Consider the following 24454-nt stretch of genomic DNA (forward strand, 5'->3'; position numbering starts at 1 on the left):
GTCACGAAGACTTATTCTCTATCACTGTTACGTCACACCCCATTCAGTCACGTCTAAAATGATTCTTAGAAGACAATGACCAGGCCTATTACCTGGGTGGTCTGTTGTGGCATTTAGACACATTGAACTTTTCCAGCAGTTTGGAAGCAAGAAGAGAACTGTATGTACCCAGTGGATGACTTTGGCTCAATTTTAGTTACTTACAAGTTGTAGACCCCTTTCATGGATGTAAAACTTTGGAATTTTTTTTTTTTTGGTATCCACTGGAACATGGATACCAACTTCTTTTTTAGCTGGTAGTCAGTGACTTTTCTTATGTCCTTTTTTTCCATATTGTCAAGAAAATAAAATGAATATTGTTTTATTTTCTGTTCTACTGTAATAGAACAGAAAATTTTTTTAAAAAGTTTGGACAGAGGATGGGTGCTTGGGAGAAAAATAAATTTGGACCACATGATGTGCAAGAAGTATATTATAAATCCTCGAGTACTGATTGATTTGGCCAGAGTTAAGCCTCGAAGACTTACTAGGGTAGGTCTCGGGGCTGAGTCTCTGCAGTAATTCTATATAGCTCGTTTCAGCAGCTCAGTCAAGAAATGTTCAGGGATGGAAGAGACTGCAAATCACCTTAATCTCTTCTGTTTACAGTTGAGCAACAGGGCAGAGAGGGGAAATGTCTTCCCCTAGAAACGGAAAGCTGGGAACAATGTGTCATGCATGGTATTTGTATTTGAACACCTGAGACCCATTTTTATAATACTCTCAATTGTTTCTAATTTTTTTAAGAGTGTTGTAAAATTGTCAAGGTGGTATTTTAAGGTTGCTGCATTTTCTAGGAGAGTTTGTAAATTGAAATCATGTAATAATAAAAGAATATTAAGACTTCCAACAAATTTACATGTCTGATCCTGTAGCCTTCTGAGATGGGGACGGAGAACATAGAAAAGGCCTGTTGATTTGTAGGCTCACTCAAGGAAAAAATGATCAGTTATTAACCCTTTAGCTTAGCTCTTTTTAAATGATTATTATTCATTACTCATTCAGTACAGTTCATTGACTTCTCAGTTATATGTGGCAGAGATAAAAACAAAGTGCAAGATGAGAAAATTCTAGATAAAAAAGGGAAATCTAAGGCGAAAATGTTTTGGTAGGTATTAGAAAAATGAAAGTATATGGAAGGAAAGAAATGCAAAACAATGGAATAAAACAAAAGGTATATAGAGATTTAAGTTGGGGAGTTGGGGGAAAAGTGAAGACAGTAAGAATAAGAACAAGTTTGTGTAGTTACAAAATTAGAAAGGAATGGTGACTGTCCCAGAAATGCGGAAGAGAAATGGCTGTGAATGGCAGAAGGCTGTGGAGCAAGACTGCTTCCCAGTAGGTTTGAGTGACTCTTACAATCCACGACTGGAAGGAAGGGCTTTTAGAGGCCCTGATTTCCAACTTTCACTTCATTCTTGGCAGACAGATAGATGATCATCCAGCCTGATGCTACTAAGATGTCATGTGCAGGCTGGTGATGGTCTGCAAATTGTTACCTGCCCGTGGTCATAGAAGCACAAGAGTTTAGAGACTCTGTTAGCAGTCTGACAGAGTAATTTATGTCTGTTGAATTTTATTTATCTAGGAATTAAGTCATTATGTTTTACAAAATATTCATCTGGGATTAATTGGAAATACAAAAAACATAGCACAGATAATTGGAGAAGCACATATTAACCCCTTGCTACTCAAAGAGTGGTTTGAAGACCGACAGAATCCTCATCACCCAAGAGCTCATTACAAAGGCAGGCACTCAGGCCACATCGCCAACCTTCTGAATCAGAAAAACCTTGTTTTGACAAGTTGCCAGTTGATTTGTATGAGCATCAAAGTTTGAGAAGCACTGGGCCTTAATCCTTTCAGTGTTGTACAGATACAGTTATTAAAAGTTCTTCCTAATTTTTGGTCTGGTTCAGCTTTGTCGTACCTGAGGTCTTCAGAAAAAGTCATATGTGACAGCGCTTCACATTTAAAGACTTGAGTGTTTAAAGACCACTGTCAGCTCCAAGTTTATTGTACATGTGATCATTGAACATCATCTTCACTTTGTAAACTGCTGGGCTGATTGTAAGCATACAGTGATAAAGAGGGCTCCAGCCTTAAGGAACTTGGAGTTTAGTAAAGGAAATACAGAAATACCATAATGTAGGCCAGAACTTGATATCCCATATGTCATAATAAAGTTACTGATAAAGTGCTGGGGAAATTTATAACAGGAATTTATTTTTACCTGCAAAGAGGTAAGGGCAGAGGTGCAGCCTGTGGCATGATGGAATGATCTAGGAAAAACCTGTAGGACAGCTGGCATTAGAACCGATCTTTCAAAGACGGGTAGGAATTGGGCAGGCAGAAATGGTATTGAGGGACGTTAAGGGCAGGATAGGATGATGGGAAAGTGTCAGGGGCAGATGTAAGTATCTGAATTTAAACCATAATTAAAGTTTTGTTATTTAACCTTCAGATGTTTGGAGACTTTGTACAGCAATTCATTTTTTCATGGGCTTTGGAAAGGATCACATTTTATGGAAGTCTGAAATGTTCCATGCTTATATTTCAGAAAGTCTCTTTTTCTGTCCTCTTAGCCATTGTGTATCCTCTGCCACCTGCTGAGAAAAACCTGTATTCTTTATATTTGTTCGTTTTTTGTTGTTGTTGTTGTTGTTGTTTTAAATAGAGATGAGGTCTCACTATATTGCCCAGAATGGTCTTGAACTCCTGGGCTCCAGCAGTCCTCTCACCTCAGCCTTACAAAGTCCCGGGATTACAGGCATGAGCCACTGTGCCCAGCCAAAATCTGTACTCTTTAAAAATGATCCTCTTTCATTGTGGAAACATATGACAGTAGAATAATCTTTAAAAAATAATAACAATAAAACCCATCCAGTCACATGAGTCAAAAATAAAAATAATAGAAAACAATAAAAGGGCTCCTTGTCCGACAGACATCTCATACAGGCAGGTGCCAATCTGGGATGAAGCTTTCAGAGGAGGGATCAGGCAGCAATATTTGCTGTTCTGCAGCCTCCACTGGTGATAGGGTCTGGAGTGGAACTCCGGCAAACTCCAACAGACCTGCAGCTGAGGGGCCTCTCTGTTAGAAGGAAAACTAACGAACAGAAAGGAATAGCATCAACATAAACAAAAAGGACATCCAAACCAAAATCCCATTCGTAGGTCACCAACATCAAAGACCAAAGGTAGATAAAACCACAAAGATGGGGAGAAACCAGAGCAGAAAGGCTGAAAATTCTTTGGAACCCAACTCCTCGCCAGCAAGGGAACAAACCTGGGCAGAGAATGAGTTTGACGAGTTGATGGAAGTAGGCTTCAGAAGGTCAGTAACAACAAAATTCTCCGAGCTAATGAAGCATGTTCTAACCCATCACAAGGAACCAAAAAACCTTGAAAAGAGGTTAGACAAATGGCTAACTACAATGACCAGTGTAGAGAAGAGCTTAAATGACCTGATGGAGCTGAAAACCACAGTATGAGAACTTCGTGAAGCATACACAAGCTTCAGTAGCTGATTTGATCAAGCGGAAGAAAGGATATCAGTGATCAAAGATCAAATTAATGAAATAAAGCAAGAAGACAACATTAGAGAAAAAAAAGAGTGAAAGGAAATGAACAAAAACTCCAAGAAATATGGGACTATGTGAAAAGACCAAATCTGTGTTTGACTGGTGTACCTGAAAGTGACGGGGAGAATGGAACCAACTTAGAAAACACTTTTCAGGATATTATCCAGGAGAACTTCCCCAACCTAGCAAGGCAGGCCAGCATTCAAATTCAGGAAACACAGAGAACACCACAAAGATACTTCTTGAGAAGAGCAACCCCAAGACCCATAATTTTCAGATTCACCAAGGTTGAAATGAAGGAAAAAATATTAAGGGCAGCCAGAGAGAAAGGTCGGGTTACCCACAAAGGGAACCCATCAGACTAACAGTGGATCTCTCTGCAGAAACCCTACAAGCCAAAAGAGAGTGGGGGCCAATATTCAACATTCTTAAAGAAAGGAATTTTCAACCCAGAATTTCATATCCAGCCAAACTAAGCTTCGTAAGTGAAGGAGAAATAAAATCCTTTACAGACAAACAAATGCTGAGAGATTTTGTCACCACCAGGCCTGCCTTACGAGAGCTCCTGAAGGAAGCACTAAACATGGATAGGAACAACTGGTACCAGCCACTGCAAAAACATGCCAAATTGTAAAGACCATTGATGCTATGAAGAAACTGCATCAATTAACAGGCGAGATAACCAGCTAGCATCATAATGACAGGATCAAATTCACACATAACAATATTAACCTTAAATGTAAATGGGCTGAATACCCCGATTAAAAGACACAGACTGGCAAATTGGATAGAGTCAAGACCCATCAGTGTGCTGTATTTGGGAGACCCATCTCATGTGCAAAGGCACATATAGGCTCAAAGTAAAGGGATGGAGGAAGATCTACCAAGCAAATGGAAAGCAAAAAAAAGCAGCGGTTGCAATCCTGGTCTCTGATAAAACAGACTTTAAACCAACAAAGATCAAAAGAGGCAAGGAAGGCCGTTACATAATGGTAAAGGGATTCAACAAGAGGAGCTAACTATCCTAAATATATATGCATCCAATACAGGAGCACCCAGATTCATAAAGCAAGTTCTTGGAGACCTACAAAGAGAGTTAGACTCCCACACAATAATAATGGGAGACTTTAACACCCCACTGTCAATATTAGACAGATCAATGAGACAGGAAATTAACAAGGTTATGCAGGACTTGAACTCAGCTCTGGACCAAGCAGACCAAATAGACATCTACAGAACTCTCCACCCCAAATCAACAGAATATACATTCTTCTCAGCACCACATTGCACTTATTCTAAAATTGACCACATAATTGGAAGTAAAGCACTTCTCAGCAAATGTAAAAGAACAGAAATCACAACAAACTGTCTCTCAGACCACAGTGCAGTCGAATTAGAACTCAGGATTAAGAATCCTACTTAAAATCGCACAACTACGCGGAAGCTGAACAACCTGCTCCTGAATGATTACTGGGTAAATAACGAAATGAAGGCAGAAATAAAGATGTTCTTTGCAACCAATGAGAACAAACACACAATGTACCAGAATCTTTGGGACACATTTAAAGCAGTGTGTAGAGGGAAATTTATAGCACTAAATGCCTACAAGAGAAAGCAGGAGAGATCTAAAATCGACACCCTAACATCACAATTAAAAGAACTAGAGAAGCAAGATTAAACAAATTTAAAAGCTAGCAGAAGACAAGAAATAACTAAGATCAGAGCAGAACTGAAGGAGATAGAGACACAAAAAACTCTTCAAAAAGTCAGTGAATCCAGGAAGTGGTTTTTTGAAAAGATCAACAAAATGGATAGACTCCTTGCAAGACTAATAAAGAAGAAAAGAGAGAAGAATCAAATAGATGTAGTAAAAAATGATAAAGGGGTTATCACCACCGATTCCACAGAAATACAAACTACCATCAGAGAATACTATAAACACCTCTACTCAAGTAAACTAGAACATCTAGAAGAAATGGATAAATTCCTGGACACATAGAGCCTCCCAAAACTAAACCAGGAAGAAGTTGAATCTCTGAATAGGCCAATAACAGGTTCTGAAATTGAGGCAATAATTAATAGCCTACCAACCAAAAAAAAGTCCAGGACCAGACGGATTCACAGCTGAGTTCTGCAAAGAGGAGCTGGCACCATTCCTTCTGAAACTATTCCCATCAATAGAAAAAGAGGGAATCCTCACTAACTCATTTTATGAAGCCAGCATCATCCTGATACCAAAACCTGGTGGAAACACAACAAAAAAAAGATAATTTTAGGCCAATATCCCTAATGTGAAAATCCTCATCAATGCGAAAATCCTCAATAAAATACTGGCAAGCCAAATCCAACAGCACATCTAAAAGCTTATCCACCACAGTCAAGTTGGCTTCATCCCTGGGATGCAAGACTGGTTCAACATACGCAAATCAATAAATGTAATCCATCACATAAACAGAACCAGCGACAAAAACCACGATTATCTCAATAGATGCAGAAAAGGCCTTCAACAAAATTCAGCAGCCTTTCATGATAAAAACTCTCAGTAAACTAGGTATCAGTGGAATGTATCTCAACATAGTAAGACCTATTCGTGACAAACCCAGAGCCAATATCATCCTGAATGGGCAAAAATTGGAAGTATTCCCTTTGAAAACTGGCACAAGACAAGGATGCCCTCTGTCACCACTCCTATTCAACGTAGTATTGGAAGTTCTGGCCAGGGCTATCAGGCAAGAGAAAGCAATAAAGGGTATTCAAATAGAAAGAGAGGAAGTCAAATTGTCTCTGTTTGCGGATGACATGATTATATATTTAGAAAACCCCATCATCTCAGCCCAGAATCTCCTTAAGCTGATAAGCAACTCCAGCAAAGTCTCAGGATACAAAATCAATGTACAAAAATCACAAGCATTCCTGTATTCCAATAACAGACAAACAGCCAAATCATGAGTGAACTCACATTCACAATTGCTACTAAGAGAATAAAATACACAGGAATACAACTTACAAGGGATGTGAAGGACCTCTTCAAGGAGAACTACAAACCACTGCTCAAGGAAATAAGAGAGGACACAAACAATGGAAAAATATCCCATGCTCATGGATAGGAAGAATCAATATTGTGAATATGGCCTTACTGCCCAAAGTAATTTATAGATTCAATGCTATCCCCATCAAGCTACCACTGACTTTCTTCACAGAATTGGGAAAAACTACTTTAAACTTCATATGGAACCAAAAAAGAGCCCGCATAGCCAAGACAATCCTGGGCAAGAAGAACAAAGAACAAAGTCAGGAGGCATCATGCTACCTGACTTCAAACTTTACCACAAGGCTACAGTAACCAAAACAGCATGGTACTGGTACCAAACATACATAGACCAATGGAACAGAACGGAGGCCTCAGAAATAACACCACACATCTACCACCATCTGATGTTTGGCAAACCTGACACACACAAGCAATAGGGAACAGATTCCCTGTTTAATAAGTGGTGTTGGGAAAACGGGCTAGCCATATGCAGAAAACTGAAACTGGACCTCCTTACATCTTATACACAGATCAACTCAAGATGGATCGAAGACTTAAACATAAGACCTAGGGCCATAAAAATCCTAGAAGAAAACCTGGGCAGTACCATTCAGGACATAGGCATGGGCAAAGACTTCATGTCTAAAACACCAAAAGCAATGGCAACAAAAGCCAAAATTGACAAATGGGATCTAATTAAAGAAATTCCGCACTGCAAAATAAACTATCATCAGAGTGAACAGGCAACCTACAGAATGGGAGAAAATTTTTGCAATGTATCCATCAGACAAGGGGCTAATATCCAGAATCTATAAAGAACTTAAATAAATTTACAAGAAAAAAGTAAACAACCCTATCAAAAAATGGGCAAAGGGTATGAACAGACACTTTTCAAAAGAAGACATTCATGCAGCCAGCAGACATATGAAAAAACGCCCATTGTCACTGGTCATTAGAGAAATGCAAATCAGAACCCCAATGAGATACCATCTCACACCAGTTAGAATGGCAGTCATTAAAAAGTCAGGAAACAACAGATGCTGGAGAAGTTGTGGAAAAGTAAGAACACTTTTACACTGTTGGTGGGAGTGTAAATTAGTTGAACCATTGTGGAAGACAGTGTGGTGATTCCTCGAGGATCTAGAACTAGAAATACCATTTGACCCAGCAATCCCATTACTGGGCATATACGAAGGATTATAAAACATTCTATAAAGACACATATACACATATGTTTAGTGTGGCAGTATTCACAATAGCAAAGACTTGGAACCAACTAAATGTCCATCAGTGATACACTAAGAAAATGTGGCGCATATACACCATGGAATACCATGCAGCCATAAAAATTGGTGAGTTCATGTCTTTTGCAGGGACATGGATGAAGCTGGACACCATCATTCTCAGCAAACTATCACAAGATCAGAAAACCAAACAACACATGTTCTCACTCATAAGTGGGAGCTCAACAATGAGAACACATGGACATAGGGAGGGGAACATCACACACCAGGGCCTGTTGTGGGTGGGGGTCTAGGGGAAGGATAACATTAGGAGAAATATCTAATATAGATGACGGGTTAATAGGTTCAGCAAACCACCATGGCACGTGTATACCTATGTAACAAAACTGCACATTCTGCACATGTAACCCAGAACTTTAATAATAATAATAATAAAAGGGGCTTCTTGTAACCTTTTCCTTGATAGCCTAGTTTCCCCATCCTAGTACTGTCTGCAAGACACATGCAAGTTTTCCACCAACAGGAGTTCTGGGGATGGTTTCAGGGTGTCACTGTTCCACCTCAGATCGTCAGGCATTAGATTCTCACAAGGAACGTGCAACCTAGATCCCTCACATGCCCAGTTCACAATAGGGTTTGCGCTCCTATGAGAATCTAATGCCACAGACGCAAACAAGTACAGCTAGCTCTTGTTTGAACCTGGGTTACTTTAAAATAAGAACTCTAATTTTAGCCTGAAGCTCCTCTATCCAAACATGTTTTGGAGATACCTCCTCTAAATTCGTTAGTGACTGTTAGTGTCCATCTGGGTCTAGTCAGGAGAGAGAAACCACAGAGCAGTTTGAACAAAGAAAATTTAATATAAAGAGTTAACTACAACAGGAGATTAGAGTAATGAGGGATTGGCCAGTAAGAAGTAAAGAAAACTCTTAAAAAATACAGGAATAGATATATGTAGCATCTGCTACCCCAGAGCTGACTTACTAGGACACACCCATGGCTCACTGTGTGGCAGAAAAGCCACATTGTGGAACTTGCTGGAAATATGTCTTCTAAGGCACCAGTCCATGTCCTTAGGACTGGGCCACACGGAGGTATGTGATCGAACTTTCCCGCCTGAGCTCCTGTCAGATCAGCGGTGGCATTAGATTCTCATAGGAGCGTGAACCCTATTGTGAACTGGGCATGTGAGGGATCTAGGTTGCACATTCCTTTTGAGAAGCTAATGCCTGATGATTTGAGATGGAACAGTTTCACCCTGAAACTATCCCCACAACTCCCGTCTGTGGAAAAATTGTCTTCCATGAAAGCAGTCCCTGGTGCCAGAAAGGTTGGGGACTGCTGCTCTAAGATGCCTGAGAAAGCTATTCATGGGAAGGTGCTTGAAGGAGGCTCTGGGGAAAACTTCAGGGTGTGGTTGCAGCTGTGCACTGTGGGAGCCTGGTGCTGGGGAGAAGACTGCCTGGCAGGAGGCAGGTCTCTTCACCAGAACCAGCAAGCAAAACTCTCACTTCCTGCAGTGTCTCTCCAGTGCCTTTAACTGAAGCTTAGCATCATGCCATTTGACAAAGGAAAATGATTTAAAAGGATCAGATCCATTTTTCCAAAGCAAGCAAAAAAGGGTGAATTTGGAGCTGGGAAGCTATATATGTTGATAATCAGTTCAGTGACTGAGAAATACAAATGGTCATGACATCCTAAGTGAAGACATGTCTGCTACCAAAAAGATTATATGATGCATTTCAAAGCCAGATACTTCGGTATTTTGTTCTTACCACTTACACTGTTTTCTCTCTTGATGGAGAATTGACTCAGATTCTTTCCTTCACTTTTAATAAAAGCATCAGGCAAATAGATACACCTAGAGGACAGCCAGTGGCAATGAAGTACCTTTTGAGTAAAATCATTAGTTCACTAGAAACTGTATGGGCAGGAATAGTAGATAGCAAATACAGGGAGGAAAGAAAGTTGTCTAAATATCCTCTGTATACTGTCATACACATTACATATTCTGTGTTAAAGACCTACGAGGGCCTTCTGTCACCAGAATGGACTGGCTTCCTTCTGCTGGTACATAGCTGTCATCCCAGGATCATCCTTCACCATTACTCTGCATTCCTTTCACTTCCTTCCTGTTTGGATTACATCTTGTTAATATCCAGAATGTTCCACTTTCTTGATACATTCCTTTGTTTTGTTGGGGCACATTTTCTAACACCATCCCGAGAAAGGCTGCATGGGAAGTAAATTGTTTTGTGACTTCATATAGCCGAAAATGTCTTTGTTCCCTCCTGCCACTTGATTGATAGTTTGGCTAGTTATAAAAATCTAGGTCTGAAATAATTTTCTTTCAGAATTTTAAAGTAATTTATTTTTTGTTATTTAGCTTCCATTTACAAGTATGAAGCCATTCTGATTCTTGATCCTTTCCATATAGCCTATTTTTCTTTCTGAAAGCTTGTAAGACTTTTTTCTTTATTTCCAGTGTCCTGAATTATTATGATGATGTGCTCTGGAGTGGGTGTGTTTTCATCTGTTGTTGAGAGTACTTCCTTAGTAGTCTTATCTTTTTTGGTGGGGTGACATTCCTTTTTTTCAGATGTTGAATCTTCTGGACTGATCTTCCAGCTTTCTTAACTTACTTCTCCTATTTTCTTTTTTAAAAAACTATTTAATAAATTTTTTAAAAATAGAGTGAAGTCTTGCTGTGTTGTCCAGTCTGGTCTCGAACACCTGGGCTCAAGCCGTCCTTCCAAAGCCCTGGGGTTATAGGCGTAAGCCATGTGTTCAGCCATCTCTTGTATTTTCTGCCTTTGTCTTTTTGCTCTTTTCTGGGAGATTTCCTCAACTTTTTATCTTGACCCTACATTAAAAGAAAAAACAAACTTTTTTTTGCAATCATTAACATGTTTTGCTGGCTTATGAATGTTCCTTTTTATATCATCCTACTCTTGTTTTATGTACACAATATCCTGTCTTTTCCCTCTGGGAAGATTAAGATGAATTTTTCTTTTTTCTTGAACTTTTCATTTTAGCACAATCCTTACTTCCTTTAAGTTACTTTTTTTCTTATCAGTTTTGGTCCTGTCTTTTATCTTTGTTAAATATCTAGTGAGTCCTGTTTGCTCAATTTTAATAGCAGTGCTCTAAAACAGTTTCTTAACCCATGTTCCCAAAAAATATGTTGCAAGTGTGTGAAGATACTGATGGCGTCAGTCTTCAGAGTAGCTGAGCAGCATATCCAGAGGCTGAGCCTACAGGCCGCCTCTATTTAGCCCAGAGTAATATTACGTTTTCTGTGTGTAATGTGACATGAGAAAGTTTTAGAAGTACCAGAGTCCTATAGGTAAGACTTGTTGAACACAGGTTTCGCTATTGTGTGATCAAACTGGGTCATTTTCTTAGGGCAGATTGATGTTCATGCCCTTGGGTCTGTACCCTTGGGCAGATCAAGTCCTCCAGAAGTCTTTGTCTCTTGCTTGGAAGATATGTTCTGGCTTTCAGTATTTTAGGAGCAGAGTTGGGAGAAAAAGACTAATGGTCCAGCATTCAGTATGTAAACATTCTGTTAACTCTCAGTTACAATACACCTACCCTCAAATGTGCCTGGTGCTCCACTGTCCAGAGACCCTCAGTTGTATATTATTCAAAATATAAGTCATTTGTTTTTCACTGGAGCTAGGGAGAGTCTTACTAAGCTCTGAAGGGAAGAAGTGTATACACATGGAGGGAGAATCCGGAAATTCAGCTATTTCCTAAGACTTTGTTAATAGTTCTCTTTTTAGCTTATCTTTTACCCCCTGCCCCACCCCAACCCCATCGTCACCTACCCTGTATTACCAGTTCCTGGAGCCTTTCGGGAGTCTTCAGTCCAATTTAGGTTGAATCTCAGCTTTGCTTACTGCTAAATTAGGATTAAGCTTCCTCAGATACTCCAAGTCAGTTACCCTTGTCTGTTTTCTAGCATATGAAATTTCAGTGACCGGGTGCGGTGGCTCATTCCTGTAATCGCAGCACTTTGGGAGGCTGAGGTAGGCAGATCAGTTTAGGAGTTCGAAACTAGCCCGGGCAAGATGACGAAACCCTGTCTCTACAAAAAGTACAAAAATTAGTTGGATGTGGTGGTGGGTGCCTGTCGTCCCAGCTACTTGGGGGGCTGAGGCAGGAGAATCACTTGTACCTGGGAAGAGGAGGTTGCAGTGAGCCATGATCGCGCCACTGCACTCCAGACTGGGTGACAGAGTGAGACCCTGTCTCAAAAACAAAAAAAAATGAAATTTTGTTAATATTATTTCCTATTCTCTTTGTATTCAGTCTACCAAAAGTCTGATTCTTTATTGACTTTATTATAGAAGTCTGAATGCAAATAATGAATTTAAATATTTGTTTCTAAGAAGTTTTCCCTGTAACTCACTATTTGGATTACCAGTATTTGAAGGTGTACTTTTCTTTTCTTAGAAAACATGGTTATTAGGTAGCAGGTAACACAGTGTCAATCCTGAGATTTAACAGAGTTATATTTCATGCCAACAGCATGTTTCAAAGCTATTTTTAAATTTCACTTGAATTTTTTTAGAAAACCTCAAATTTTCTTAGTAAAATATCAAGAATATCTGGGTATAAGTTCTTAAAACACAAAAAGCATTGACTGAAAAATTGTTCTTCAAATTCTGTATCACTTTGTTTAAGAAGTCTTTTTTTCACTTTGGGAGGCCGAGGCGGGCGGATCACGAGGTCAGGAGATCGAGACCATCCCGGCTAACACGGTGAAACCCTGTCTCTACTAAAAATACAAAAGATTAGCCGGATGTGGTGGTGGGCGCCTGTAGTCCCAGCTACTGGGGAGGCTGAGGCAGGAGAATGGCGTGAACCCAGGAGGCGGAACTTGTAGTGAGCCAAGATTGCGCCACTGCACTCCAGCCTGGGCAACAGAGTGAGACTCCGTCTCAAAAAAAAAAAAAAGAAGTCTTTTTTTAAGTTTTTTGAAAGGCACCTTTTAAAAAGTTCATCTGTTAAACGATTAGTATCACAAATACATAAAGAACTCCTCCACCTCAATATGTGAAGGACAGTTAGTAAAAAATGAACACGAGAGACATGAACGAATGTTTTGCGGAAGGGGAAACATGTGGCCACAAACATACAAAGAGATGTTCAGCACGTGGCTAGTAAGAGAATGCAGATGACAACCACAGTGAGATACCATATTTCACTTATTCAGTTGACAAAACTTAAGAAGTGTGACAGACTCAAATGTTGTGGAGTTTATGAATCAACAGATGCTCTTACACATGCATAGTATATGAGGCTGTAAACTGCGCCACCTACTACAGAGAATAAGTTAGCATAATTCTACTCCCCGGAGTAGACCCAAGGGACATTTTTTTTTTTTTTTTTTTTTTTTTTTGAGGCAGAGTCTTGCTCTGTCACCTAGGCTGGAGTGCAGCGGCGTTATCTCAGCTTACTGCAACCTCTACTCCCAGGTTCAAGCTATCCTCGTGCCTCAGCCTCCTGAGTAGCTGGGATTACAGGCGTGTGCCACCACTGCTCCCAGTCGATTTTTGCATTTTTAGTAGTGATGGGATTTCACCATGTTGGCTAGGCTGGCCTCGATCTCCTGGCCTCAAGTGATCCACCCACCTCAGCCTCCCAAAGTGCTGGGATTACAGGCGTGAGCCACTGCACCCAGCCAAAAAAGTATTTATCATAGTACAAAAGAGTCATATGCAGTAATAGTCGAAGCATCACGGTTCACAGTATCAAAAACCTGGAGACAACCCCAGATGCCCATTAACAGGAAAGTGGAGTATTGCACGGCAGAAAGAACAGAAGAACCAGTGTGATATGCACACCTCTATAAACTAAGTCATCTTTATAAAACAACAATAAAAAATGGATGATTAATAAATTATAAAACACCTTAAAATTTAAAATATGTATTTCATGGATGCAGTAATAAAGCAAGGAAAAATTGAGCATAGGATTTAGGATAATGGTTACTTCCGATGGTGGAAGCAGAGGAGTGGATTGGTGGGGAAGACCATCTGGTTAGAAGCGGGCTATTGACAAGGTCTTAGCTTTTGTTTTGGATGGCAGGTTTTTGGAGTCCTTGTTACATTATTGAAGATTAATTAGGTAATTCAGTCCATTAGAAAATAAGCCTAAAGAGACTGAGATTTCCAAGGTGAAATACAGATTAATGGTCATGTGGATCTTAGTTCTTTGCTCATCTGTTTTGTTTTTGTTTTTTAAGAAGTAGTATTTGGGATCCTGGGACCAATGTTTTGTAGTTGAAAGTTATAAAAATACATAGACCTAAAGTTAACGAACTAAATTTTCTAGGTGGGGATGCATGTACTGATAAGTATCTTATACGTTATAGAGTATTGAGTACATAAATATTTATAGCTATTTCTGTTCTTTCATAGAAATTTTACATTTTTTTCCCTTTCTTAGGACAAAGTTAAACTATAATCCTCCAAAAGATGATGGATCAACTTATAAGATTGAACTTGAAGGGATATCGGTAATGGTTATGAGAGAGATCCTGGATTACATCTTCAGTGGGCAGGTATGATGAGAAACAAAGGAAGGAAGACCTAAGTAGAGGCTTCTCAAGCTCAGGGTGAGGGTCTCCTTTCATCCATTATATGACAAAGTAGCACTGTCATCTTCATCTTCTGTCACTGTGTGCATTGACTGACATCTCCTACTGGTAATGGCATCCCACGTGTGTTCTTCCATGGCTCTGCTCCTAGAGAAGCAGATGAAGTAAGATCTTAGGCCCAAATCCCAGTTTGTTGCTACCATCCTGAGCTCCACCTTCTCATATGAGATATTAAAGAACATGGGATGCTGCCCTGACTGCTGTCTTTTTGGTTTTTGCTTTGGAATCCCAAATCCAATCTTGCTTTGTATCCACACGACTGGGGATACAAAACTTGTTTTGTCTCCATAGCATGGAAATAGGAACTTCCTGGGGCATTGTGGATTATTTGGTAGAGACAGAGAGTTCCTTGTAGATCGTTCCCAGAGAAAGAGGACTGACAGAAACGACAAGCAGCTTATTCACGATGCCCTGGTCCTGTTGCCTCAGTAGTACCCACATCCCTGCCCCATCCTCATTCTCTCTTCCTGATGTCCCTTTCCTCTCCATGTCCACGTGAACTTCTGGAGGCTTTGTGATACCCAGGGAGGAAAATGATAAGCGATCAGACTTCTTTCTTTTCCTTTGCCCTCCTCCGACTACCCATTCCCCATGATGTGATTTCAAGCATAGCATGAGGACTCAAGAAAAATCTTCCATGTGAATCAGGGCTAGTTATTTTTTTTGTCTTTTGGTTTTTGGGTTTTTTTTTAACCGAAGGAAGAGGTCAGTGCATCTTACCTTTGCTGTGTGAGAATGCATTTCATCTTTATTCTTTCTGAGATCTTGTTCCCTACTCTCTCCTTTATTCCTTCTTCATCCCTCTTGTTTTCCTTTCTGTAGGGGCTGTTTCTCCTACATATTTTCTAAGTATTCTGAATGTATTGCTTTCTTTGTCTAAATATATTCATTCTGTCCAGAGTTAAACGCAGTGATTCTCATCCTTTTTGAAGCTTTTGGTTTGATTTCATGCTTTCTCTCTTCTCTCAACACTAGGGGGTGGGTATGTACATGGATGATTGTTAAAAGTAAATGAATTTAAGTTAATTTGGGGACAGCCCGGAGATACTCTGTAGCATCACAAAACCAGGCCTAAGACCAACCTCTGGTCCAACTTGTAAAGTCAGTCCAGCAGCAGTTATTAGTGTAACAAGTTATAAGCCAGTAAGAGCCTATTCATGTTCAGGCTTGGATTTGAAACTTGAAACCTTATTTACAGATTGACTTCTGTGATTTGTTTCCAATTTAAATTTAAAATGATAGTTGCAATGTAAGTTATAACAAACTCCTGAATTGGCAGTTTTGTTTTATTGAAATGCAATTCAGTGTTTTTTTCACGTGCCTATATTTGAAGAGTCTACAGCTGCCTGCTGTCTTGTGGCTAAATGTAATGTCATATAAATGGAACATTTTCCCCTACTTGTGGCTTACTCAACATACTACTTTCCACATTTTTGTTGTTCAGTTTCTAAGATGATTGGCAATTATAGTTTTTAAGAAATCTGTGGTACAAAAAGTGTAAAATATAAAAATGTGTCTTGCTGTACTCTTCATGAAGTCTCCCTTGCATTTGCGAATGTGGGTGAAGTGCCCATGCTTTGGGGTCGTCCACTTAGGACTGTGGCAATATTTTGGAGAACTGTTTCTTTCCTGATGCTTTGGAACACTGTGAAGTGGGTGGAGAAAGAAGCATTAGTCAGAAAATTGAAGAAAATTAAGGAAAAGTAGATGTTCATAATGAGAAGAAAAAAAACTAAAAACACCCTTGTGTTAGGGATTTATTCCAAAAGTAGTTTTGAGGCCTAAATGTATCTGTCTGTGAACCAAATTGCACTGCGTACAGTGTTTTGGGATGTGGAATGAGGCTTCTGAAACACTGTAAACCCTTCTCCCTTCAAGGGATTAGCATTCAGGTTAGCATGCCATTTAGCAGAATGGTGAACTTCATAGGTTGGGAGGCAAGATTTTCATCAGTTCTGATGCTGGTACTTAATCATATTGACTTTACCATAGAATGTAGAACTTTCCATTTCCCAAGCATTTGAGTCATTAAGGTTTTTCTCTGAATTACAGAAGTGAGCAACATGGACGGTTTACCCTAGAAGGGTGATTGGTGGTTGACATTGGTACAGCAAGGGCAGAGCTGGGAAAAGTTAACCAAGCACACATTTGCTTGTGTTGGTGCCTTCCAACTCTTGGGAAAAAAAAAAAAATGCTGGGTTAAACCATATGAAATTGCCAATATTCGATTATCTTTGATCTAAAATAAATGGAAATTTCATGTGGCCCAAACTAATAGATGAGTGGTTTGGGTTTTAAATGTACACATTCAAATATAAGATAATTATGCTACTTTTTTAGATCAGGCTAAATGAAGATACAATCCAAGATGTTGTTCAGGCAGCAGACCTGCTACTACTGACAGACCTTAAAACCCTGTGCTGTGAGTTTTTGGAAGGCTGCATTGCTGCTGAGAACTGTATCGGTATCCGTGACTTTGCACTACATTACTGCCTCCATCACGTTCATTACCTTGCCACAGAATACCTGGAGACTCATTTCCGAGATGTCAGCAGCACGGAAGAATTCTTAGAACTGAGTCCTCAAAAGCTTAAAGAAGTGATTTCTCTTGAGAAGTTAAACGTTGGCAATGAAAGATACGTCTTTGAAGCAGTAATTCGATGGATAGCACATGATACAGAAATAAGAAAGGTACCTGTCATTTATAACATGGTCAAATTTGCCTTTTTATTTCTTTTTAATTACAGTTATAGTTGTTTTATTTTTCTTCTTCAACGTGAAAGACTTACAAAGCAGCAATCTAAAAGATACCTGTAAAACATGTTTTCCTATATCGTGAAAGCAGTTGGTTTTTGAGACCAGTCTGCAAAAGCCCATGCCACACAATAGATCAGTGAAAATATTAACCCTTGTAAGGAGTGTAATATCCTTTGCATGTTGTTTTTAATGGGAAAATGCATTTCAAGCTCAAGCTGGAGATTATAGAATTGCAGTATCCCCACCCTGGCTCTCAGCTTCCTGACCTACTACATCACTAGGCTAACCTCTGCCAGGCCTCAGGTACCTGCAGCAGGCAGGGGGGTGACACGTGGAGCGCTGGCAGGGGTGGAGGGGCATGGGCCTGAGGAGCTTCAGGTGTGATTGACACCACGCGGGAGAAAGCAGGCAAGCTCTGGAGTTTGTGTGGCAGTGCAGTTTCGAGAGGGAAGGTCCTGGGAGTGACAGCCTGGAAAGAGGGTCTTAAAGAATATCAGCCGCTAGATCCAAATTGTGAATACCTTGGAGGAAGGAGCAAAATCACAGGACTTGAGGGTTTTGGGGGGCAGAGAGTCTCAGTCTGTCTCCCAGGCTGAAGTACAGCAGCCAGAGTGGCACGATCATAGCTCACTGCAATCCCAACCTTCCCGGCAGAAGCGATCTTCCCACCTCAGCCTCCGAGTAGCTAGGACCATAGGTGTGTGCCACCATGCCTAGCTAATTGTTTGATATTTGTAGAGACAGGGTCTCGCTGTGTTGCCCAGGCTGGTCTCAAACTCCTGTGCTCAAGCAATCCTCCCTCTCCAGCTTCCCGAAGTGCTGGGATTACAAGTGTGAGCCTCCATGCCCAGCCAGGACGTTAAGTCTGATTATTATAAATAAGACAGTAGCTCCAATTACTGTTTTCAAAATAAGAAATATATTAGGTGTTAGAGAATGGATCTCAAAATGTATAATTGTACTGTTAATTGTTCTTATAAGTTAAAACTCGACTATTAAGTTTTGATGATGATTAACATAATTTTTTGAATTCTGTAAGCCCGGAAGTATGTATATTTAGAAACCATATTTGTAGTATTAGTTTTAATTGGGACAGGTAAGGACAGGTAGTGTTCTGTTCTCCATGTGAGTTGGGGAAATTGGTAAAGGAGGTAGAAAAATTAGAAAAATTTCCAATGTGATCCTACTCACCAAGATCACAGTGGGACATGCTGCTCCTCACCAGCTTCCGTCCTGCCCTCTTCTTGCCTTAAAGCAGGGGACATGCTTAAGGTTGGCTGGTTGCTGGGGAAATGAGGCAGTTCTTTGTCCTTTGGTCAGTTTAAACTTCATGCTGTAAAGACAGTTGATTTTTAAAACTCACAGTTTTATTTTACATTTGTAAAGTACTTTAGTCGGTTGGTTCAAATTTAGTGATTGAGCAGTAAAAGGATATAATTCATATTAGTCGTGTTAGATATTTTTGAATAGTAATTACTGCAGAAATGATTATATAGTACTCAGGATTTTTTTTAAATTTGGCTTTTATATATTTTTCTTGTAATATTAATGTTGATATGTTATCTAAGTTTACCATATTGTATCGAGCTATTACTGTATATAATATTTGTATAAACATGATTTAACTCATGGCACATCCAAATGTGTGAAAGAAAGCAAATTATAGCTGGTATTTTCGCTCTCTTTTCCTATTGAAATGGGACTTCTTTAAGGTGTAAAGGAAGCTGCTTGAAACTTTACAGTGATACCTCAAACTGATGATTTTTAAAAATTAAACTTTTACTTATCAAGACTCTGGGCAGTAGACAGTCAGGGCCAGGAGAAGATGTTCAAGCAGGACCGATGTGTCTCACTTGCCTGGTAATAACCTGAGTGTTAACCGTTTGTTTTCCATGAGGTGGAAAATGTAGATTCTAAAAATGATGCGTTGCATTTTCCATTGTTTTCGCCCCATCTTTCTTCCCTCTTCTGCAGGTCCACATGAAGGATGTTATGTCAGCTCTGTGGGTTTCAGGGTTGGACTCCAGTTATTTACGGGAACAGATGCTGAATGAACCTTTAGTACGAGAAATTGTCAAAGAGTGTAGCAATATACCGCTCAGCCAGCCACAGCAAGGAGAGGCGATGCTGGCCAACTTCAAACCCCGGGGCTACTCCGAGTGCATCGTGACTGTTGGTGGAGAAGAGAGGGTGTAAGTATGAGGTGGGAGTTGTTTGAAAAGTGGTATATGGGAAGAGGTAGTTCCATGTAAACAAGAATTCATAATGTTTTTCAGTATCTAAAGCATAATTACATTCAGTTTTTTAAATGTGTTAAATATTCTTTAGTGCACTAAAACTAGTGATGGTTACTTATAAAAAGAACTGTACGAAGCATATTAACTACTGATCAATGGTTTACTTCCTTAGTTCCCGGAAACCCACAGCAGCGATGCGATGCATGTGCCCTCTCTATGACCCTAACAGGCAGCTTTGGATCGAACTGGCCCCTTTAAGCATGCCGAGAATTAACCATGGAGTTCTCTCAGCAGGTACCGTTCTGTGGCAAATTTTCCTTAAACACCAGATCAAGTAATGTGTAATCTCAAGGTTTTACAGAATGACTCAGAGCCTTTTAAAGATACAACTTTATTATCTCTACATGATATTTTTAGTGTAGTTCTAGCTTTTGAGACCGTGGTTAGGAAAACCGTATCTTCTGTCAGTCCTTATTTTCCACAGATCCTCAGCACATAGCTGCTTTTCAGAGCTAGTGGAGGAGCAATTACTTGATGACTTAATGTCAGGAGAGCAAACTTCAGTGAGGCTTACCACTAAGTAGCTGGAGGGCCGCACCTGGAACACAGCATTTCTTTGCACCATGGTAGTCCCATCTTTGAAATTCATGCAGCTTAGAATTACAATATGTAATTATATGAAATATGTTGTATAAGGCCGGGCACAGTGGCTCACACCTGTAATCCCAGCAGTTTAGGAGGCTAAAGTGAGAGGATCACTTGAACCCAGGAGTTCAAGACCAGCCTGGACAACGTAGGAGAGACAACTGTCCTTAATAAAAATCAAAAAAATTAGCCAGGAATGGTGGCCATGTACTTGTGGTCCCAACTACTTGGGAGGCTGAGGTGGGAGAATCTCTTGAGCCCAGGAGATTGAGACTGCTGTGAGCTGTGATCACACCACTGTATTCTAGCCTGGGTGATAGAATAAGACCCTGTCTCAAATAAAAAAAAAAAAAAAAAAAAAAAAAAAGAAGTTATGAGACTTTAGGAAATGCTACTTAAATAGGCAATGGCTTAAAGTTATTTACTACAGAAAATGTTTTACTTGACCTTTACAAGTTTGAAAACTGTACTTTATCCAAAGCTCTCCCTTAAGGAGGTGATAGAAAAGATAGCCATTGAGGCATTGCCTTTGCTGGCTGCCTTTCTTTTCGCCATGGTCCTGCCCCCTTGTCCACCTGAGAAGTGTCATCTCACATCATTCTAATTATGGTCAGCAGCCCTCCTGCAGTCTTTATTTAATTGTCTTTCCCCAGCAACATTATCTTTAAAAATTTATTTTTTATTTTTCTTTTTAGAGATGGGATCTTGCTATGTTGCCCAGGCTATAACATTTTTAAAGCTATACTTTACCATTCTGTATCATACAAATGGCCAAGGCTCTACCATAGTATAGAAGTGGAGTCTTTTTGTGAGTCCCGAAATTTTTTTTTTTTTTTTTTTGAGACGGAGTCTCGCTTTGTCGCCCAGGTTGGAGTGCAGTGGCCAGATCTCAGCTCGCTGCAAGCTCCGCCTCCCGGGTTTATGCCATTCTCCTGCCTCAGCCTCCCAAGTAGCTGGGACTACAGGTGCCCACCACCTCGCCCGGCTAGTTTTTTGTATTTTTTTAGTAGAGATGGGGTTTCACCATATTAGCCAGGATGGTCTCGATCTCCTGACCTCGTGATCCGCCCGTCTTGGCCTCCCAAAGTGCTGGGATTACAGGCTTGAGCCACCGCGCCCGGCCAAGTCCCAAAATTATTAAAGTTATTGTCAATAGTGAAGAGCTGGACAGAGTAGCCTGCAGGATGTAGGTCTAGTGTCCCTGTTGCATCATCTCAGAATTAGCTCCCTTACATTTCCCTCCAAAATATATACACATATTCCTAATTTTCACTCATACACACCTATCACAAAGGCTCCTGTATCACTAATTTTTGAAAGTATCCCAGAGGGATTAGTGTTTCAGAAACCCAGCAATGGAAGGAGCAACTGTGTACAGTGGAATTGACGGAAACGGAAATGAGTGAATGAAGAGGTCCTCCCATTTGTCCAGCCTGCATTGTTTCTTTCTTTTTTTTTTTTTTTTTTTTGGCCTTTTAAAAATTGATTTTGACTGTTTCTTGTCATTCAGTTTTTCTTCTCTACCAGTTTGAAGTTTACATTCTTGTTGATAGTCCTTTAGGAAGATTACCTTAGAAATTATAGCCTGTCTTAAATTAGCAAAGTCCAAAGTTAGTCAGTACCTGTGTTCTCTTCAGAAGTTTTTCTTCATTTTCCATGTTCTACACTCTTGTAGTATTAAAATACATTATTACTAATAAATATGTACAGTAGATCGCCCTTATCCATGAGGGGTGCGTTCCAAGACCCCCCCAGTGGATGCCTGAGACCATAGATAGTGCTGAACCCTGTACATACTATGTGTTTTTACTGTACATGCATACCCATGATAAAGTTTAAGTTTGGCACAGTAAAAGATTAACAACAATAACTAATAATAAAACAATGATAACAGTATACTGTAATAAAAGTTATGTGAATGTGGTCTCTCTCTCAAAATGTCTTACTTTACTGAACTTACCTATTTTCGGACTGAGTTGATCATGGGTGATAAAACCACAGAAACCAAAACTTCACATAAGGGGGAGCTACTATATACGCAATATGTGTTTTTTTGATATATGTTGGATGGATGGATGGATGGATGGATGGATGGATGGATGGATGGATGGATGGATGGATGGATGGGTGGGTGGATGGATGGACAGACAGACAGGTAGGTAGATAGATGATTGATTGATTGATAGATAGGAAGGCAGGCAAGTAGTTAGATAGATAGTGTTCATTTGGATTTGCCACTTTCCTTGTTCCTCCTTCTTAACTCCTCAGACTTTCCACCTGGGATCATCTCCCTTCTCTCTGCAGTTCATCCTTTTGAATTTCCTTTAATATGGGTCTTTTAGTGGACAACACTCAGATTTGATTGCCTGCAAATGTCATTATTTTGTCTTCATTCGTAAAGAATATTTTTGCTGAGTATAGCATTTCAGCTTGGTATTTATTATTTTTCAGCACATTGAAGTCATTCCCCTGACTTCTGGCTTCCATTGTTGTTAAGTCAGTGGCGAGTCTAAAAAATCTTTTCTCTGGTGTGTATTTAAAATTTTCTTACTATTTTCCATCTTTTTGTGTCACTGTGCTGTTCTCTTCATTATTATCTTTTGATTATCTTCTACTCAATGACTTTTCTCCTTAACTGTGATGAATCTGCTATTAAATTTATCCATTGATTTTTTTTTTTTTAATTTCTACAAGTTCTTGTCTTTTTAACAGGAGAATAACTTAATTACCTTCAAATCCACTCTTATTTCTATAGTTCCTGTTACTGGAGTTATCTTCAAGTTAATTTTTATTTTTTAAACATGATAAGCATTTGTTTAAATTATCTTTCTTTTTTAAATAAATATTAGACTTTATTCTTCATCATCCAACTTGAAAAAATCATCTTTCTAGTTACTATAATATTTGAAATCTTTGCAAGACTATTTCCTATGATCTACTTCTGCTGGTCTTTTCTTAGAGTCTAATATTTGTTATGTCCGATATCTGTGGCTGGATGCTGCTCATTTTATTAAACATTATACGTAGCAGCTGGGCGCAGCTCACGCCTATAATCCCAGCACTTTTGGAGGCTGAGGCGGGTGGATCACTTGAGGTCAGGAGTTTGAAATCAGCTGACCAACATGGTGAAACCCCATCTCTACTAAAAGTACAAAAAGTAGCTGGGTGTGTGGTGGCATGTGCCTGTAATCCCAGATACTCAGGAACCCTGGAGGCAGAAGTTGCAGTGAGCTGTGATCACACCACTGCCCTCCAGCCTGGGCAACAGAGCGAGACTGTCTGAAAAAAAAAAAAATCGAAAAAAATTATTTGTAGCCGTAACTTTCTGCCTTAGATGTCCTGGGATGTTAGAATCTAAGGCTTAGATTAAGGTCCTTTCTTCTACAGAAGTTTTGCATTTGTCTCTGCCAGTTGCCTGAAAACATTACTAATTTGGTATTAACTGTAAATTAAATTCAAGGCTTATAATTTCCCAGATAGCAAGGAGGTTTAAATCTGAATACGAATTCTGGTTGGCCTTCATCCTGACAGTGTAGAACTTTGGAGAGGATCTCCTGCCAGAAGCCACATTTTCTGTGGACCTAGAGCTTAAACGTCTGTCTTTTTCATCCCGAGGACAAAAGATTTAGATTTTCCTAGATTGGAAATGCCCTCAGAGTAAAATGGTTTTCATGCTTGGTAACCTCTGTAGGTCCCAATTTTCCCCTCAGTTTTGCCTTGTTATTTTGTTGGCTTCTCCTCTTCTAAGAAAATTATTATTGTTACTATTTTTGAGACAAGATCTCACTCTCTTACCTAGGCTGGAGTGCAGTGGCATGATCATGGCCCACTTCAGCCTCACACTCCTGGGCTCAAGTGGTCCTCCCATTTCAGCCTCCTAAGTAGTTGAGACTATAGGCAAATACCACAATGCCTGGCTAATTTCATTACTTTTTGTAGAGATGAGGTCTTACTGTGTTGCCCAGGCTGGTCTTGAACCTCCTGGGGTCAAGCAGTCCATGTACCTTGGCTTCCAAAAGTGCTGAGATTACAGATGTGAGCCACCACCACCCAGCTAAGATTATTTTTTAAATGTTTTATCCAGCAAATTAAGTGTTTTTTGCGGAAGAATAACCTAATACACCATTACATGAAATCGGAAGTTCAGTTGCTCTTAGATCTTGTTTTGAATAGAAAGTGCACACAAGTGCTTCAGATCTGGGTATTCCTGGGGTTTTGAATGAACAGATGTGCGCTGTGGTGCGGACGTT

At 39.8% G+C, this 24454-nt stretch overlaps 1 protein-coding gene across 1 annotated transcript in view; it reads left to right on the top strand.

Moving 5' to 3' along the window:
• Positions 1 to 24454, top strand: part of GAN (gigaxonin) — a 75237-nt gene that overhangs the window by 22783 nt on the left and 28000 nt on the right. Inside the window, exons 2-5 of the mRNA XM_050773201.1 lie at positions 14355 to 14469; positions 16906 to 17256; positions 19297 to 19514; positions 19732 to 19853. Coding sequence (XP_050629158.1) covers positions 14355 to 14469; positions 16906 to 17256; positions 19297 to 19514; positions 19732 to 19853 — 806 coding nt within the window. The remainder of the gene's footprint in view (positions 1 to 14354; positions 14470 to 16905; positions 17257 to 19296; positions 19515 to 19731; positions 19854 to 24454) is intronic.

The sequence above is a fragment of the Macaca thibetana genome, chromosome 20 (assembly GCF_024542745.1).
Source record: "Macaca thibetana thibetana isolate TM-01 chromosome 20, ASM2454274v1, whole genome shotgun sequence".
NCBI classification, from domain to species: domain Eukaryota; kingdom Metazoa; phylum Chordata; class Mammalia; order Primates; family Cercopithecidae; genus Macaca; species Macaca thibetana.